Source organism: Zalophus californianus, chromosome 14 (genome assembly GCF_009762305.2).
Source record: "Zalophus californianus isolate mZalCal1 chromosome 14, mZalCal1.pri.v2, whole genome shotgun sequence".
Lineage (NCBI taxonomy): Eukaryota > Metazoa > Chordata > Mammalia > Carnivora > Otariidae > Zalophus > Zalophus californianus.
In genome coordinates, this window is record NC_045608.1 from 34077662 (window position 1) to 34094838 (window position 17177).

The window sequence follows — 17177 nt, forward strand, 5'->3', positions numbered from 1 at the left end:
CCTGTTGTGGCATCTCTCCACAGTGTGGTTATAACATCTCCGAATTTCCTTTATGTTTTCCTTTCAGGATCAAAGAAGATGTTCGTGGAGTGTTAGAGCTGAGAAGAGCCTTAGGAATCTTCTAGAATCACCACCCCTGGGTCCCTGGCACACCAACAAGCCTGCCGCCATCAACCATGTCATGAGGAAAACCACAGCCGCTCGCTGCAGAGCAAGTTGGTGGCGTGTCCCTCCCTGGGCAGCCCTCCACAATCTCCCCCATGACGCAGGGTGCTTCCTCTCAGAGGTCCCTTTGGACCCCACTGCCATATCTCCCTGTGGGTCGCTCATCTCACTTATTAAAGAACAGCCCACAGGCCCTGAGTGCAGTCAGCGGCAGGGTACCTTGGCATTCTGCAGAGGGGGCTGATAACTGGATGGCCGGTAGAACATCCTCTGCAAGGCGTCAGTGTGGATGTCCCCGAGGAAGAGCTCCTCCACCAGGCGGTCCAGGTTGTGCTGGAGGTACTGCTTCTCCACACGGATGAGCTGCAGCTCGTGCATGGCGAAGTTCACGGCCTTGGTGCACTCGCAGCCATTCTCTTCCCGCCACAGGTCGTAGGCCACGTCCTGCACCCACGGGCCCCCAGCGGGCACGAAGCCCGGGCATGTGCGGTTCACCAGCTGGCTGAGCCTCTCGGCGACAGCCTCTGTGTGGCAGACAACCTGCACGTTGTGCAGCTGGTAGTCGGCCTCGGTGCCCCCGCGGATGATCCAGGAGGCCTGGCGCAGGCGGACCTTACCCCGGATGACAAGGGTGTAGGTGGGGCTGGTGCACCGGTTGCCGCCATAATAGAACTGGTAGGCCTTGAAGGTGTTATTGTGGTAGAATCTGTAGGACCTTGTGATGAACTCTGGGCCCGACCTCACTTCACAGCTGAAGGAGAAAAGGGGAAGGAAGACATCTTCAAGCCCAAAGGCATTGAGGAACAGATGCGTTACAGTGTCAAGAAATTACGCTAATAATAACAAATGTTTACTCTGGGCCAGACACTGTTTTGTGCTTTCATAGACACCAATGTATTGAATCCTCACAACAACCAAGGAGTAAAGTAGGTATTGTCTCCATTTTACAGCTGGAGAAACCAAGGCATGAGAGATCAGGGAAAGTGCCCCCAGGCCACATAACCAGCCAGGAGAAAAGCCAGACCATGAATGCAGGCAGTCTGACTCCAGGCTGTGTTCCTAATCTCTCTACACCACAGTCTTTATTCATTGTAGGAACAAGCCAAGAGAGCCCAAACCTGCCCTTCTCACTTCCACCTGGGGGCCTAACTTCAGAGAAGTGTCTTTCCGGTGGGAAGAGGGAAGAGAGTAGTGCTGGCCTATGAAGGAAGTCTCCTTATGCTAGCTCAAAAACAGTTGATTCCCTGAACACTTCTGTTTATGGACCTTGTCTAGAGCAGGCAGGTGTTGGATGTCTGTCATTCTGAAATGGAATCTAGTCTGGGGAGGAGTCACTTGGGCAAGTGGAAACTCACCCTCCCATCTAATGAAAATTAATTTTCCCTCTACTGGGGAAAAGGGTCCATTAGTGAAAGCAAAGCTAGTGGAACAGAGGTAAGGGTTCCTTTTGTTTGTGCTGACAAGATGACAACAAAGTAGTTTTTTGCTGTGGCCTTAGATCAATGCTAGATTCGTTGGCCAGAAATACTTAGACTAGGTCTACAGGGCATACATGGCTGGCAGGAACTGATCACTGCCCTACCTGGGGCCAGTTCCTTTCTCTGCAGCCCAGCCCACACCAGGGAAACGCTGGAGGGCTTCTTCAACATATCTGCCACAGAATCTGACCTCTGTAACTCTCCACTAGATCAGAATTTGTTACAACATGATTTGCATCCATCAGGTTTGGCCTTATAACTCTGCTCGAGTCTGTGAGATACAGAGAGAGAGAGAGAGAGAGAGAGAGAGAGAGAGAGAGAGAGAGAGAGAGAGAGAGAGAGATAACGATATATAACAATATAATGTCAGAACTCAATATATAATATATACAATATATGTGTATATGTATATTCTATTTACTGTATTATTTACAATAATTATGGTTTGAGCAGACTCAGCATGGCTAAATCAAACAGTGGAGCTGAAATCGCAAAGACCTGTTATTCTCAAAATCGGTAACATTTCCATTTTTCAGTTAACACACTGGTGAAAGGTAAACATCACCCCAAGCGGGCACCTCCCTCTGGGAAAGGCTGTCAGTGGAAGTCCAGTGCGGGCGCGTGCACAGAGGGCACTCAGCGGAACCCTGAGCCCTGCGCTCTGCAGAGAAGGTGAGAGAGGAGCCGCAAGGGTCCTCCCCTTACGAAGGAGGCCCTGTCCAGCGTGAGCGGTAACTGTGGTCTGTTTTTAAGGTGTGCTTAAAGGTGTGCAGCCTGGCCTCAGGGCTCAATGTGTCTCAAGTCCTTGCGTACTCCACCGGGGCCACCACCTCCTCACCTAGGCCTTGTCCCCTCTAGATGCACCTGTTGCAACCATCTTTTAACTGGTCACCGTCCTCTCACACTTTCTACCAGCCATTTGCTGCAGTGCAGCCAGAGTGCCTCGTGTGAAAGCTGGATCATGTCTTAAGCACAGTCCTTGCTGCAAACTCTTCAGTGACTGTCCAGTTCTAACCTCAATCCAGCCAGACCTGCCCTGGAGCTGGCCCCGCCCTCCTTGGCAGCCTCATCTGGAGCTGTCCCCTGCCCAGGTCCCTACGCCCAGGTTTATGAACCTCCCCCCGCCACAAGGACTCCAGGTCAGTTGTTTCTCCAACCCCGTCTTTGCTAGCTCTTCCAGATGGAAAGCTCTTCCCTAGGTCTTTGCACAGCTAAGGACATCCCAGCTCAAGTGTCCTTTCCTCTGGTAGCCTTTCCTGACCCCACCCCTGTCCTAAAATAAGGCCCCTGGTATTCTCCTTTAGCACCTGTTGTTTTTTTCCCTCTTCATAGTACTTCTTTGTATGTTTATTTGTAAAATTCCTGAAGACAGGGACCATGATTTGTTTTGTTCACTGCTATATACACAAAGTCTAGAATAGTGCTGGGCACACGGTAAATACTGGTACACTCAATAAACATGTGTTTGAATAAAATGATAAATTATTTAAAAGTACATCACATTAAGATCGTGCAAATATTTATCATGCGGTTATTTTAAGAAATCCATCTTTAGGGAAAAAAAAACCACGTCTGGGTCTTCATCATCTTATAAAAATTCCTTTTTTTTCCTCTTCTCTGTTGCACTTGATCCCTCCCCAAGATACCTGGAGGCTGCAAGGGAGAAGTGATCAGATCCCAGAGTGAGTCTTGTTAATTCTCAGCAATTTAATGGGTAGGGGAAAACCTGCAGGTCTGCCTCTAGGCTATTTTTTAAAAGCTCTAATGGAAGATAAGCCAGAGCTCAAACTGGGATAAATCTCAGCTCTGTAGCCTGGAAGAGTCCAAGAACTACACCCTGGCTAGTAGAGGTAGCTTGAGTACCTTTTCACTTACTCTTAGAACCCTGAAGCCATATATTAAATTACCAGAATATGGCTAGAATATTCAGACCCTCAGAAGCTTGCAAGTCATGTTTCAGGGTTGGTGAAACACAGACTCCTAATTTCACTTGCTAATGGTTTCTTTTTATACAGGAGTGGTCCCACACAGTTCTGTAAACAAGGACCCATTCACTCACAGCCTGTGGTTAACAGTGGTATGCCTCTCTGCCTTAGCTAACATTTCTACAGTCCTTAGCTGTTTCTTTACTGAACGGAGTTTCAAAGTGTTGCTTGGTTTTTAGTTAGAACTTAGATAACACCTGCGCCATTGCAGATAGGATACAGTCTCTGTGCATCTGAGAAGCCCTCAGGAAGGCCTTCCACAGACGTGTGGCTCTCTGATCCTCCCCCCCACCTCCCCTCCCCTACCCGGGTCCAGTCCCCGACCCTCTTACCCGGTGGACACCCAGTGGCCCTCGATTGCTGGTGGCATCTGCACAGTGATCCTCGCACCATTGTGAAGATGTTTGAGCATGTGATGGCACTGGGATTCCTTGAAAGCCCTCCAGGCACTTTTCTCTAAGGACCTGGGATGGGATCTGCTATCTGGATGAAGGAGGGCAGAACCCTCTCCCAGCCCTGAAAGAAAAGTGGAAGTTTGTTGAAAGGAGAGCTCACAGCAGACAGGAGTCAGGCTGAGGAACTGCCTCCTTGGCAAGAAATCACTGCAAATGGGGGACGCCTGGGTGGCTCAGTTGGTTAAGCGTCTGCCTTTGGCTCAAGTCATGATCTCAGGCTCCTCGTTCAGTGGGGAGTCTGCTTCTCCCTTTGCCTCTCCCCTCTGCTCCTGCTGTCTCTCAAATAAATCAATAAAATCTTTTAAAAAATTATTAAAAAAAGAAAAGAAAAATCACTGCAAGTAGGAAATGCACTCTTACCCCACCAGGCTTATCACTGTCTCTGCTCTCCTGGAGTTAATATCTCAAAGGGGGATACGTCCTGGGAGACCATTTCCCAGGTGGGAAAGCCGGGAAAGCTGAGACCCACGGAGACAACACGGACTCTTGGGAGGTCTCTCGGCTAGTTCCTGGCAAAGGCTGAGCTCAAATCCGTGCGTCTGTGCAACGGCAAATAAAATGGTGCCTCTAAGTGAGCAGCTTACAGTGCAGATAAATGAATGTAACGGGCTGAAGAGAGAAATGAACGTGTTCCAAAGCCACCCAAGGGAGGGGTAATAAAGGGGTCAGCAGGAAGGGAGACTCATGCAGTCACACATTCAGGTGAGGAGGGGGAAGAGCATGGAGACCAGCCTCAGTGGAAGGGGAATTCTGATGGGGTGGAGAAAGGCCCAGGAATAACTCAGAGGGCTCCTAACTGACATCTGCTCCCTGGCTGGGCTCCCCGCTGCTCCCACCAAGCCACGCATCTTCTGGTTCTCTCCATCTCTGATGGACACCCTCTACAGGGCTCCCCATCAGTGGGGCGCAAGTCATATACCCCCCTTCGGTGGGGGACGTGTGGGACATTTTTCCCCAATTACCTTCCCACTCCATCCCCTCACACCCACGAAGGCAATGCTAATATAGGGTTCTAAATAAAGAATAACTACAAGAAGACTACATATTTTTATTTTCCACAGGTAAAGGACTATTAGGACTAAGTTCATCTTCAGTATAAGCAGTTTAGTTTAGGTTGGCGGACCCTTAAACGTGCAAAATAACCAGCAGCCCCTGTTCAGAAGAAAGCACTGCCAGCTGACTGAGTTATAATCCGAAAGTCCACTCTTCCCTTTGAGATTCACTCCTGAATTAACACATCAATACGTCTTTATTGTGGACCTACTAAGTATTCAGCACTGTGCTAATAAAAAAAAACCCCAAAAAACCCTAGACAAAAATAAAAATATACACAAAATAAAATGCACCCATCAGAACTGTACTATGAAGAGGCAATTATATATTTTGTAATCAACACCTAAATAACTTCATAGAAAAACCAGGGTTTACGGGGCATCGTTTAAAAATGCAAAGTTAGGCCCAGAACATGGTGACTTCGAGCAACATGGTGAAAACCTACTAGAGAGACTCAGACCCACATCTTGATAACATTGAGATATTTATAAAATATTCAGATATTTGCCATGACTCAGAAGGCTGAACTAATCTGTTGAAAGTCTTTGGTACTGAGAAGACATGTGGGAACTCGGCTTTTCCTCTGAGCAAAATGCTGGCCTCGGGCTAAAGCAGCAACTTTGGATTGTTCCCTATGGATCTTGAATGAAGCAAAAGGCAACGAGGCAGAGACACCCGTAAGTATGATTCAACTAAATAAAAAGTGTGAAAGGAGATTTGAAAATGAGATGATGATGCTATGTTCAAATGAATGCAAGCTCACGACCAACCCCGTTTAGCCCAACCAGGTGATTCGGACCCCAGCAAGAATGAGAGGAGCACTAAAACTCTGAAACCCACGCCTGGTGGTGTCCGTGCTCATGGGCTCCTGGTGGTTCAGTGAGGCCCTTCCCACCAGTGGCCCCTGCTTCCACGGAGGAAAGAAGATTGCATTTCTGGGTATTCTCTCCCTATGCCTTATTCAACCCTCCCCAGTGAAGTTGTGTGTTGGATGGAAACAGGTGTGTGTGACTATGACATTCGTCTCTTTCTGTCTGCCAAACTGGCCTCTTTTCAAAATGCAGTTCACCCTTGAACAACATGTCATATGTGTTATATACTGTCTTCCTACAATAAAGTAAGCTAGGGAAAAGAAAATGTTATCAAGAAAATTGTAATGAAGAGAAAATACACTTACAGTATTGTACTATCTTTATCGGAAAAAAAAAATCCACATGGAAGTGGACCCACACAGTTCAGAGCTGTGTTGTTCAAGGGCCAACTGCACATGCATTTTGATCAGTGCCTACCCCTGCCACATAGTAAGGACCCTGACCCTTCAGTTGTTTGGCTGTGGCACTAGGCCAGGTGGAAAGGCTGAAAAATTCAGGGGTGAACTGTTAGCAATCCCACCATGGGACACTATACTGTGTCTTCTGAGTATTTATCACTCCAGTTCTTATGTTTTCATCCCCATTTGTCTGAGACCTCTGCTGATCTCTCAGTTGGCTTTGAACTGGAGGAGGGAAAGAGGGTAGTATGGAACTCTACCAATCCCCAGGAGCTGTAATTATCTTGATGATGGGAAGCAGTTCCTGAACTCCCTGTTATTCAATCAAGAAATGAAAGATACTACAGCTTGCTGTCTGGTGGGTCAACTGCCTGTGTGATCAGTTACAATGTGGCTAACTTGAAACAGATTCTAATTCAAGTTACGAGGCATTGGGAGTTGGGGACGATTCTGCTTTAAATGTGACACTGAGCATGTGGTAAAGAATCATCTCCCTATCAACCAAGTTATGTTCTAAAAATTGATTTGTAAACCCCTTTATACCCTGCAAGTGCTTTCCCGTAAAGACAATAAAAGCTGGAAGGATAGTGGATATGGGTGAAGTCTCTAGAGCTAGGCTGTGCGAGTCTGAAACCGGATCTGCCACTTAAAGGATTTCATCGAATCCAAGACTTCAAGGATTGTGAAGATGCATCATTATTTTACTACCAGTGACAAAAACACTTGCAGCTCAATGATGACTGCACAACAGTCCCGCGATCCCCCTGCATCCTGCACAGCAGCGCCCAACTGCTCTGACATGGCTTTTATCTGTTCAAAGAGATTTGACAAGGGTTCTTGCCTTCAGTTGCAACCCTTCATGTGTGACGGGTAATAGGTTTGCTTTGCATGTATCTCAACAGCAAAACACGAACACAGCCACATCTTTTTGTGGGTCTTCCTTTCTATGCAATTGATTGTTGCTATGTGAGAAAATAGGGAATCACAGTTTATTCTCCTGGTGATAAATATCTGCCTCACTGATGTCAAACTCACACTCCACGGCTCTGTTACAAGGCCGCGCTGATTCTGAAGAGTGAAATTTATAAGTGAGTTATGGAGAAAATAACCAAGCACGCATGGCTCAAACATTTATTCTATTTTCAAAACTGACCTATCTGCAACAAATCCACAGACGTGGAGTAACAAGGGGCCATATAAAGGAAGTGATGTGATGACAGTGTGAGCTGCTGTGTCCAGATTCACACAGGGGAAGACTGTAGCACCCCCGCATGACTGATGCCTGCAAGCTGACAGGGACTGGGACCCCCCCCCAGACCAGAGGACGCACATCCACTGCAGAGATCTTAAAATATGGGGGGAAAAAAGTGTATTTTCCAATCGATGAAACACACCATTAGTGTGGTGACCTGAAACAAATGACTTAACCTCGCCAAGCTTCCATCTACTCATCTGTAAAGAGGGGTAACATTACCCATCTCTCAGGGTTGTCTTCCTTACACAGACATAGTTCTCATTAAATGGGTTATTATTTTAAATAATGATTAGGCTTTTAGATCGCCTTCAAAAAGTCCTTCCCAGCCAACAGCAGAGTTAAAATGGTAAAAGTCAGCCAGAGCCAGACTCCCTCTGAGCTCTGAGAAGGACAGCATGCTCAGAGTAAAGAAAGACACAGGGCTCCCTGAGTTAACTGGTGACCCTGAAGCAGAAGGGGGTGGGACCCAAAGCGCTGGGCTCTGTGGTTGTTGACAAGTTCTACTCAGTTTAACAAATACCTATTCACTCTTATTTTGTATATTTTAGGAGCCGGAAGCATGAAGAAGAATGAAAATAAGTTTTTCTGACCTTGAGGCTCTCAAGGACTCACTGGCCTGAATGTCAAAGAACAAGGGTGGAGACGATGAAGGAGGGTTCTGGGAAGGAAGCCGGGAGTTCAAAGGCAGAGGAAGAGGGAGTGGTGGTCAGAATTTGCCTGGGTCGTTCATAAGGCCAGTCACACAGGAAGGGAGCCTACAGTGATGCTTTTTAACTAGGGGTGGAAGAAATAAAATCCCAGAGCCACCAATACGCCAATCATTCGAAAGCGGGCAAAAGATCATTACATCACTCGGGTTTCTAGAGACAAATCTCCACTCGGCCATCGCTCTTACCAGACAACGAGCACAGGTCACAGAAAATGGCAAGACTGTCAGGGCAGAAGAGAAGCAGCACGGGCAGGCAGGCGGAGGAAAACTCTACAGTTAGCATGGCTCTTCGGCATACAGTGAGTTAGGGTTTGCACTCGAGGCCGATACTAGGGTCAATTTTTAGGGTAGAAAAAACGGGATTGGTTCCCTTTCTATCTCTGCCCTTCGAGTACCCATCACCTTGGTGGGGACAAAATTAAATGGGTCATGTGAAAGCCGGAGCTGCTGTACAGTCGGAGAAACTTGTCTCGTAGGTTTGCAGTCAATTGCCAACAGCGGTCTCCAATATTTACTTGGCTTGCCTGGTGGGGAAACTCTGGTTGGCCTTCTCATGAGTGCTACTTCTATGAAATGGCTTTTAGAATTAAAAGGTCATTTGAAGCACCAAGTCTACCTGCAGGAGAGGTCAAGATGAACATCTTTCCTTATCCCCCAAGACTTCTGTGTCAGGATTGCCCATGGCGTGCCCTCCACGGAAACCAGCCTTAGACTTCTGGTCAACCCAGGGACCCCTGTGTTCACTGTGTCGCTCAGAGGATGTCAACTCCAGTTGGGGACTGAAACTAGCAACTCATTCATTCAAATCATCAGAAAGGTTCTGAAGGGCCAGGCTCTGTTCTGGACATGGAAGCTACAAACATTATACCCTGAGGGAGTCTCAGTTGGGCCAGAAACCAGACCCCCAAGTGGGCTTGTAGAGTGACTCATAGGACAGAGAGAGCAGGCTCTGAATTCATCCTTGGACGGTTCATGGAGGGGCAACCACGCCTTGAATGCTCAATGGAAGTGATCTGGGCAGAGTTTACAGCATATTCAAACATAAAGAGGTAGACAGGAGGGGTTCACATAGGAGGAACCGGGCCGGGCTCAGGGAGGGGGGACCACAGGGTGGCCCACAACAGAGGAGCAGAAGAAGAGAGGCAGGGCCATGATCAAGAGTACCACATAGCACGCTGAGTGTGCATTTCACTGGAAAGGTTAAGAGAAACCACCAAAAGATGTTAAGCAATGTTAACAGCACAACAGGAATTCCATTTTGGGAAGACTGCTTTTCCCATTTTCAGAGGTATGGGAAACAGGTAGATCCATTCTGACACTTCTGTGATGATGGCTCAGCGTATCATTTTTGCCTGAATAAATGAGAAAGATAAGAGACGGGAACGACTCTGGACAAACAGCAGTAAATCTCTTTTGTAGTCTCTGAGTTTTTTGTCCTAACCATCTTACGTATGTTGTGGAGTAGGTATATAAGAAGTTATAGTCAAAGAAAGGAAAGAGGAGGGAAGGAAGGGAAAGAGGAAAGTGGGAACGAATACTAATTTAGCACTACATCTAAAAAGACACTTGTGCAAAATATTTATATGTCCTACTTTAATCTTACATTGTGTAAATCCGTCATCCTGGTACTTGGCAATGCAGTACTCAGGGGTGGTAACTATTAGAATAGCTGCTGAGTATCCCTATTATTTATAATAAATCTGCTTGCTATATATAACAACTTTTTAAAACCCCCATTTAATTGGACTACCCATGTAACTGGAAGTGTTGACTAATCACAACTACTGGTTGTTGAAAATTCTGCCATTGTATGTCGAATGCAGTTGACATTTATGGTCGTTCTTTGATGATTCAGGTTCTCAAAGTGGCTCAAGGTCATTATTAGGAACATCGGTCCCTGTAGGGTGGTACTCTGGATACAGAGATACTGGAGTGAACAGGTAACAACTCTGTTTAAGCCATGAAAAGTTTTTTCCTCATTTTTTTATAAGCTGACGAAGTCTGTGTGTGGGAGTGCAGGTACAAAGAACATCAACATTTTGGTTAACTGAGGATTCTAGATATTTTGGTTAACTGAGAAGATTAGTTAGTCGGGTTCTTCTACTAAGATTTTGCTATAAATGAATCCAAGGAAAAGAGTATCTCAAAGGATTAAAAAACAACCACCATCCAGTAAGAAAGTGACTATGAATTTGGTCTTCAGGGTGGCTTGGAGGAGGTCATCCAATATGTGCCTTTTACTTGTATCAAAGTAAAAATTACAATAATGATAACAACTAAAGTTTGTGTAACACTTAACAATTTACTTTATGCATATGCTATCTCATTTATCAAATGCCAGTTACTACCCAGGTATAGAAAGTTATAAGCAGAGAACCACTCTTTAATGTGAAGTGTTCTATAAACGGCCAGTCCATGACACCAAATAAGCTGGAAGCTCTCCATAGCACTGTTCCCTGTCCAGCAGAGCTCTGAATCAGGAAAACGACTTCACCATAAAATGGTATCCAAGACTGGGGGTCCCAGGGCCTGGGCTCAGATAAAATTATGATGCCAAGTGGGTATTTCTTTGAAGTAAGTGTGGGAGAAAATAGTAGACTTTGGAAGGAAATTATTCACTTGTTGAAAAAAAATTAATTTGTAAAGGCTTTACGGTATTATTTTACAGGTTACTAATTCTAGAGAACTAAACGAGATCCTGGAGCTCTGGAAGGTTTATTCACATGCATGCGTGCTCATGAGTGATTTACTCCCAGGGAGTAACAGTAATCCAAAATGACTGCAGAATGACCTTAACCACTATCATAATTGTAAAGTCTACAGTTCAGAGCCTGAAAACTCTCAATGATATCAATAAAAAAAAAAAACAGATTTCCCGAAATGAAAGGAAGCGTAGAGTTGGCCATTTATGTAGAGACTGACTGACACCCTAAATACAAAGCCTGTGTGCGTGACCAGATGACTGTTTACACCACTGAATTCACCAGATTATGCATTCAGAAAGCAGTCCTTAGCATAGTTGTCAAAGAGAATGAATATACTATTTTTGCTATGGTCATCCCCAGCAAAGCTTGTTCTTAAACCCATGGTGTTTTCAGGAAGCAGCCAGTCTAGGACAGGGAGGGACTAAAGAGAAGAGTGAAGGGTGGGAGACCAGGGGAGCAAGCAGCAAGTAACTACTTGCCTTCTGAAAGTCAACATTCATTCACTGACCAAATAGCTAAGTGCCTACTACACGTGAGGTTCTTGCTCGCGCACGGGCCATTGTTTTTAATGAAAGGAAACAAGAAATAGAAAGTACACTCCATGTCCAAATCCCCAATTTTTCAATAACATTTTTAAAAATTTGAATTATCTAGGTATATTCCAGAGTTTCTCACCTGCCAATCGAGATCGAGAACCAAAAGTTCCAAACCACTTTACATGTAATAAAATGTAAAATTAGTGGGGAAGGAAACAATTTTCAAGCACACTTGGGACTGAACTAATCTTTGATCAGGTCGATCTCTATAATATGTAGTTCAATGCTTTAAAAAAATTTTTTTTAAAGGCTAAATAAGCATATGTAAGAATATTAACAATGGTTGTCTCTGGGGAGGGGCTTCTGAGTGATTCTTTTCTTGCTCATTTCACATGCTTCTGTTTTAAATAATGTGACATGTATTACTTAATCAGAGTGAGAAAGTATTCTCAAGTTAGAACTGGTGTGATATGTAAAAACCCAAAGCAGATAAAATGTGGCTGATTAGATTAAATGCAGGTAATTACTTAGCCATGAAATTGCCTTGCCCAATTAAATAAGCAGTCATTACTGTAACTGTATGCTTTACCGTGGATTCTGCTAGATAAGCTCCAGCACAGCTTTCCATGTGTTGGAATAAAAGCCTGTATGCATTGCAGACAAACTGGATTTTACTACCATGTGGGTAGCTATGCCTACCAAGCTCTTATTTTTATTTCCACATTGTTTTGTGAGATAAAAGCTGAAAGAGCTGCTCTTGCCAATCTTTAAACCTTTTTATCTAAAAGTATTTTTCCTTTTATGAGAAATATAATAAAGTCAAGATTTCAAATTCCTGGCTCCATTCAACCGTAGCTGAAAATGAGGTAATTTTCTATGTCATTTTCTTCTAATGCCATGGTCCCCAGGCTAGACAACGGGGTCGAACCACAAACTGCACAATTTACATGTTACATCTGTAGTTCACTGCTGCTGCCACACCCATGCTCTTCAGCACAGTCGTGCCCGTGTGTGTGTGTGTATGGTGTACGTGGAGTATGTGTATGTTTGGGGCGGTCTGGTGGGATTCTCAGCAGGGAAAGTACTATAGTCATCCAGAACATGCCATCCTCCCCGCTCTGGGGGCCTGCAACAAGCTTTCCTTCCTCACCCCTCGATATTCTTTGGGGCTCTGCAGGAAAGGGAGTATGCACCTCCTCACAGCTCCTGTCCCTGGCATGTGGGGGTACTTGGCACACAGGAGGGCCTCATAAATGTACTTGCTGAATGAATAAAACTGGAAAACCCTTACAGAATACCCTTAATAATTTTAGGGTGTCACACTATCATTTCTCTAACCTTGATACCTATCACATGACTTTCCAGAATAATTCTATTCCCATAAGGACCCAAACACATAAAATCTTGACACAGTAAGAAGGCGTGCGTGAACAACAATGGCAGGGTCTTCACTTCAATGCTACACACCAGGGTCTACTGAAGACACGTCCTGCTGTGTGAGTTTCAGCAGATGTATACAATCAGTAACATAGCTTTTCATGTTTCTAGTCTTAAATGTCTTATGCTTCACTTTAATTGATTATATCAAGTTGTCATCAGTCTGTCCCTAAACAGTATGTAATTACACAGTCATATCATCCACTTAAGGTTTAGTTCTCCTCATTTGGGGAGAAAAAGAATGAACATGGCTACTATAGATGTGCCTAGCCACATGTTTGAAGCAAGTCAACTGATTTTGCAAGAGAATATTTAACATCTAAGACCCTTGCTCCTTGTTATGTTCCAACGAGTCATATTTCTTTTCAAGATTTCATTTTATGACCAAGGAGGAAAGGGTGCAGGAGACACAATGGTTTCTTGGTTACAAAAACTGTCTTCTTCAGTAAAACGGTATTTCAAAGATTCCTATTTTACCCTATATAAGTGTTTTGTCCGATTTTGTTAGGTAAGCTCTCACTTGGAAATTTACAGTTTTGTGGTTTTTGTTTTTTTTTTTTCATTTTGCTAGAATATGCTTGAATGAAAGGGAATAGCTCAAAAGTGCCTTCACCTTTCAGAAAAGTCAACTAATTCTACACAAGTAAACAGCACGGGGGGATAGAACATCTCTCCCAACATCAGTTCCAAAACTTAAAATCAAATATTTCCATTAGCAAGGAGAGTCCGCACTTTGCTGTGCATTAAAGCACCACTTATTCTGGAATACCTCATGCTAATCTGTGTTTCTGGAGCCGAATGATTTTTGTGGCTTTTCATCTAAGCAAAGAAAACAGTGATAATGGACATCTTCCAGCTGCATACCTCCGTGACATTCAATAGGTTTTATTTGGATTAAGAAATTCAATTGTTTTCAGAAGTTGGAGAGGAAAGTAAAATTGACATGTATACTTTCATGCCATTAAATTTTGAACTTGAGTCCTGCCCTACATTTACAGTTTAAAAAACAGCAAAAACAAACAACAGGCTCAAGTCTAGCCAGAGCCTACTTACCAGTAGGACATAGGGGTGATTTATGATTTGCAATTAGTGGAAATAAAAGTAACCAACAAACTGAGCAAAGACTGGAGGCCAAACATCGTAGTTTCTATGTCATCCTTACACAGAATTTTCATAAAGGCCTTGTGTACTTTTTAATCTTATTAATGTGACTTGCTAGTATAAGAATCTATAAATGATGTCTGAAACTACACTTATTAAAGTTTGTCACAAACACACTCCTAACCCCCAAAAATCTGTTGTTACCAAAATTGCTACCATAAATAAATAGTGTCCTATGTTTAATAAAATAAGATGCCTAGGTATCAGGAAAAAAATCATTAAGCCATTCTAAGAAGATTTTGACTCATAACTATTAAAATATATGATCAAGCTCATCTGTCGCTACAGAATTTTTAAATGTTTGTAAAACCTCCGACTATAGAGTAGGACACATTCATCAAGCCATTCTCTTGGGTTAAGATGGTTAATGCCTATTTTCAGTTAAAACTACTTCAATTGGGGAAAATCAAGAGGAAAAAGGGGGAAAAGAATACTCAATTGTTTCCCGGTGCTTTACATTATCCTAATGAATTACCACAAGCCTTTCTTAAATCCCAAGGATTTATACATTGAACAACCATTCCATCTGTTTATTTTTTTATGCTAGAGTCCAACACTCCCTGCAGGATCCAAGTTGATCTTTGAGCAACGTCAGCGTTAATAATTTTGCCATTGCAGACCCACTTTGAAATTGGATAATTTTTTGCAGGGTATCCATGCCATCCAATTAAAATTCGCAAACGCCTTTTTTCTCTTATATCCTCTTCGTCACACATGTATAGGCATGCACACACATGCACGGGGTCTGACCCCCCCCCCCCCCCCCCCCCGGCTGGGTTATAGTGCAGACTGCCCCCTTCCTTCCTCCCTTCCACCACAAAGTTCTCCCAGCACAACCGGGTCTGGATAAATCTCTTATCCCAAGAAGTTCAGGCCAACACAGACTCAAACTGGGAGATTTCGGGCTATACTCACAAGGATTTACTGGGGCTTTTATTACCAACTATTAGTTATTATCCCAGCTTGGACTAGCGGGCAGGCTAGGAAGTATAATTACAACACCCACCTCTGAAAGGAGGGAGAAAGCGTTCAGAATAAGCCGGTCCAAGCTGCACTTCTGAGGCTCACTTTTACAGTCCAAAATGCAAAAAAATCCTGTTTATGCCAAATTTTCAAGTAATTTCTCATTTGAAAGTCATTTTACCATCCTGCCATTTTTGTTCGCAGATATTACAACAGATTTTTTTAAGGGGACAATTTTCTGTTTCATCTCTCTCACCCTCTTTCTTCTGGTGTGTGTGGCAGCTGCTGTTTGATCTGCTCATCGGCTCTGATTTGTTTCATGTTTCAGCCAAAGATTAAAACTGCTCTGTAATTCTAAGCAGATGGGCCTAGGAGTGCAACCCTGTAATTATACCTTCTCTCTTTGGCCCTCAAACTGCAAGCCTTCCATCCTGACTTTTCAAAGTCTGGGATCACTGGGGCTCAGTGGACACACCTTGGCAATCAGGCAGGTGTGGCCCCACCAAGCACCTTAGCAGGGCCTGCAGTGCCAGAGCTGTCTGCCCTGAAGCGGGATGACAAAGAAAAGAGCCACTTACACAGCTCCGGGGCTCGTGCCTTCCTGGATCACGCAGGGTGGCGGGCGCAGGGGTGTGGGGAGGGGGTCACAGCCTGGTCTTCAGTGCTAGCTATAAAGCATCAATGCATTCAAGCTCCACCGAGAGCTGCGGGTCCTGCTTAGAAACTGACGGTCCTTGAGGGTGCTCATCTGACCTGCAGGGGTTTTGGAGGCTTGGAGGTGTGGAGACGCTCTGCTGAAATGTCAGGTGTCCACCATTAGGGAAAGTTCACTCAGGATTTCTGAATCAGCACAACATGTTCTGCCACCACCTGCAGCGAGGATCAACACCAATCTACCACAAAATCTGCCTTATTTTTCTCAGTGCAATTCCTGGAACTCTTTGAAGGAGCTGAGGTTCTCTAGCTAAGGGTTTACTGGAGACCCCGAGGAAATGTGGTCCATGAGGCGCAGAAACAAAAGCATCAAGCAAGAGTCTGAAGGAAACAGGGTGTCCAGTTCCGGAGAACCTTCGGAGACCGGTTTTCATGATTACACCTTGGGTGTTAAGAGTCCCCTGCTCCTTGCGACTGCACCCAGTCCACTTGGGGCGAGAGCCGCATCACCACACCTTCAGCAAACACTAGTCCTCTCCGAGGGCACAGAGAAACGCGCGCGGGCTGTTTCTCCCCTTAAATGACCACAGTTTCGCTTTACAGCCCCACAAAACCTTGCACCACATCAAGAGCCCCTCCCGCGGACAATCTTGACACTTTGGAGACCGGATCGCGGAGCCCGCGACTTCATGACAGTCTGTACTTTGAAACCCCAACAGGACAGAAAAGTTTTCCCTGTAACTTGATGCAATCCGTTCAGGAGTTAAAAGGTGTCTGTGTGTGAGCTCTGCACCCTTCCAGAAAGCAAGCTCCAGCCTCAAACCAGCTCCGGGCGCCGCCGGGGGACCCGCGAGCCCCCTCTCCCGGGGCCGGGCAGGGGGAGCAGCGGCTGCGCCCGGGCTCCCCGGCGCCCGCGCAGGAACTCACCGTGAAGCAGGAGGGCCGGGAACAGGTACGCGAGTAGGAGGCGGCACAGACCGGACATCTCCAGTCCTCCTCCCGGACCGCCCGAGCCGCCCGCCGTCCAGGGACGCCGCTCCCCGGGAACGGCCGCGGCGCCGCGCGCGCTCTGTCCCCCCGCCTCCAGCCCGGAGGACGCGACGAGGCGGCGGCGTGGCGACACCGGCGGCCGGCCCAGGCCCCGCGCGTCAGGCGGCCGCGGCGCGCCCCATGCCCGGAGGGCGCGGTGCGGGGGCTGCGGGGCGCGCGCTCGCTGGGCGCCGTCGGGCCCCGCGCGCCCGGCCCGGCCCTGTCCGCGCTCCCGGCCTCCCGGCACCCGGGCCCTCTGCGTCCCTCCCCGGCCAGCGCCGCCGCCGCCGCGCGCGCCGCTCCGAGCTGCAGTGGCCGCCAC

General features: G+C 46.0%; 1 protein-coding gene across 2 annotated transcripts in view; it reads right to left on the reverse strand.

Annotated features, from left to right (window-relative positions):
- The window catches only part of APCDD1 (APC down-regulated 1), a 31666-nt gene extending 14710 nt beyond the window's left edge, over positions 1-16956 (reverse strand). The window contains exons 1-3 of one of the 2 annotated variants that reach the window (XM_027576584.1): positions 16754-16956; positions 3961-4144; positions 385-916 (exon numbers count right to left, since the gene is read on the reverse strand). In XM_027576584.1, coding sequence (XP_027432385.1) covers positions 385-916; positions 3961-4144; positions 16754-16811 — 774 coding nt within the window. In that variant the 5' untranslated portion in view covers positions 16812-16956. Of the gene's footprint in view, positions 1-384; positions 917-3960; positions 4145-15750; positions 16695-16753 lie in introns of those variants that run through there. The other variant, XM_027576585.2, reaches the window with a different exon arrangement.
- Positions 16957-17177: the final 221 nt, after the last annotated feature.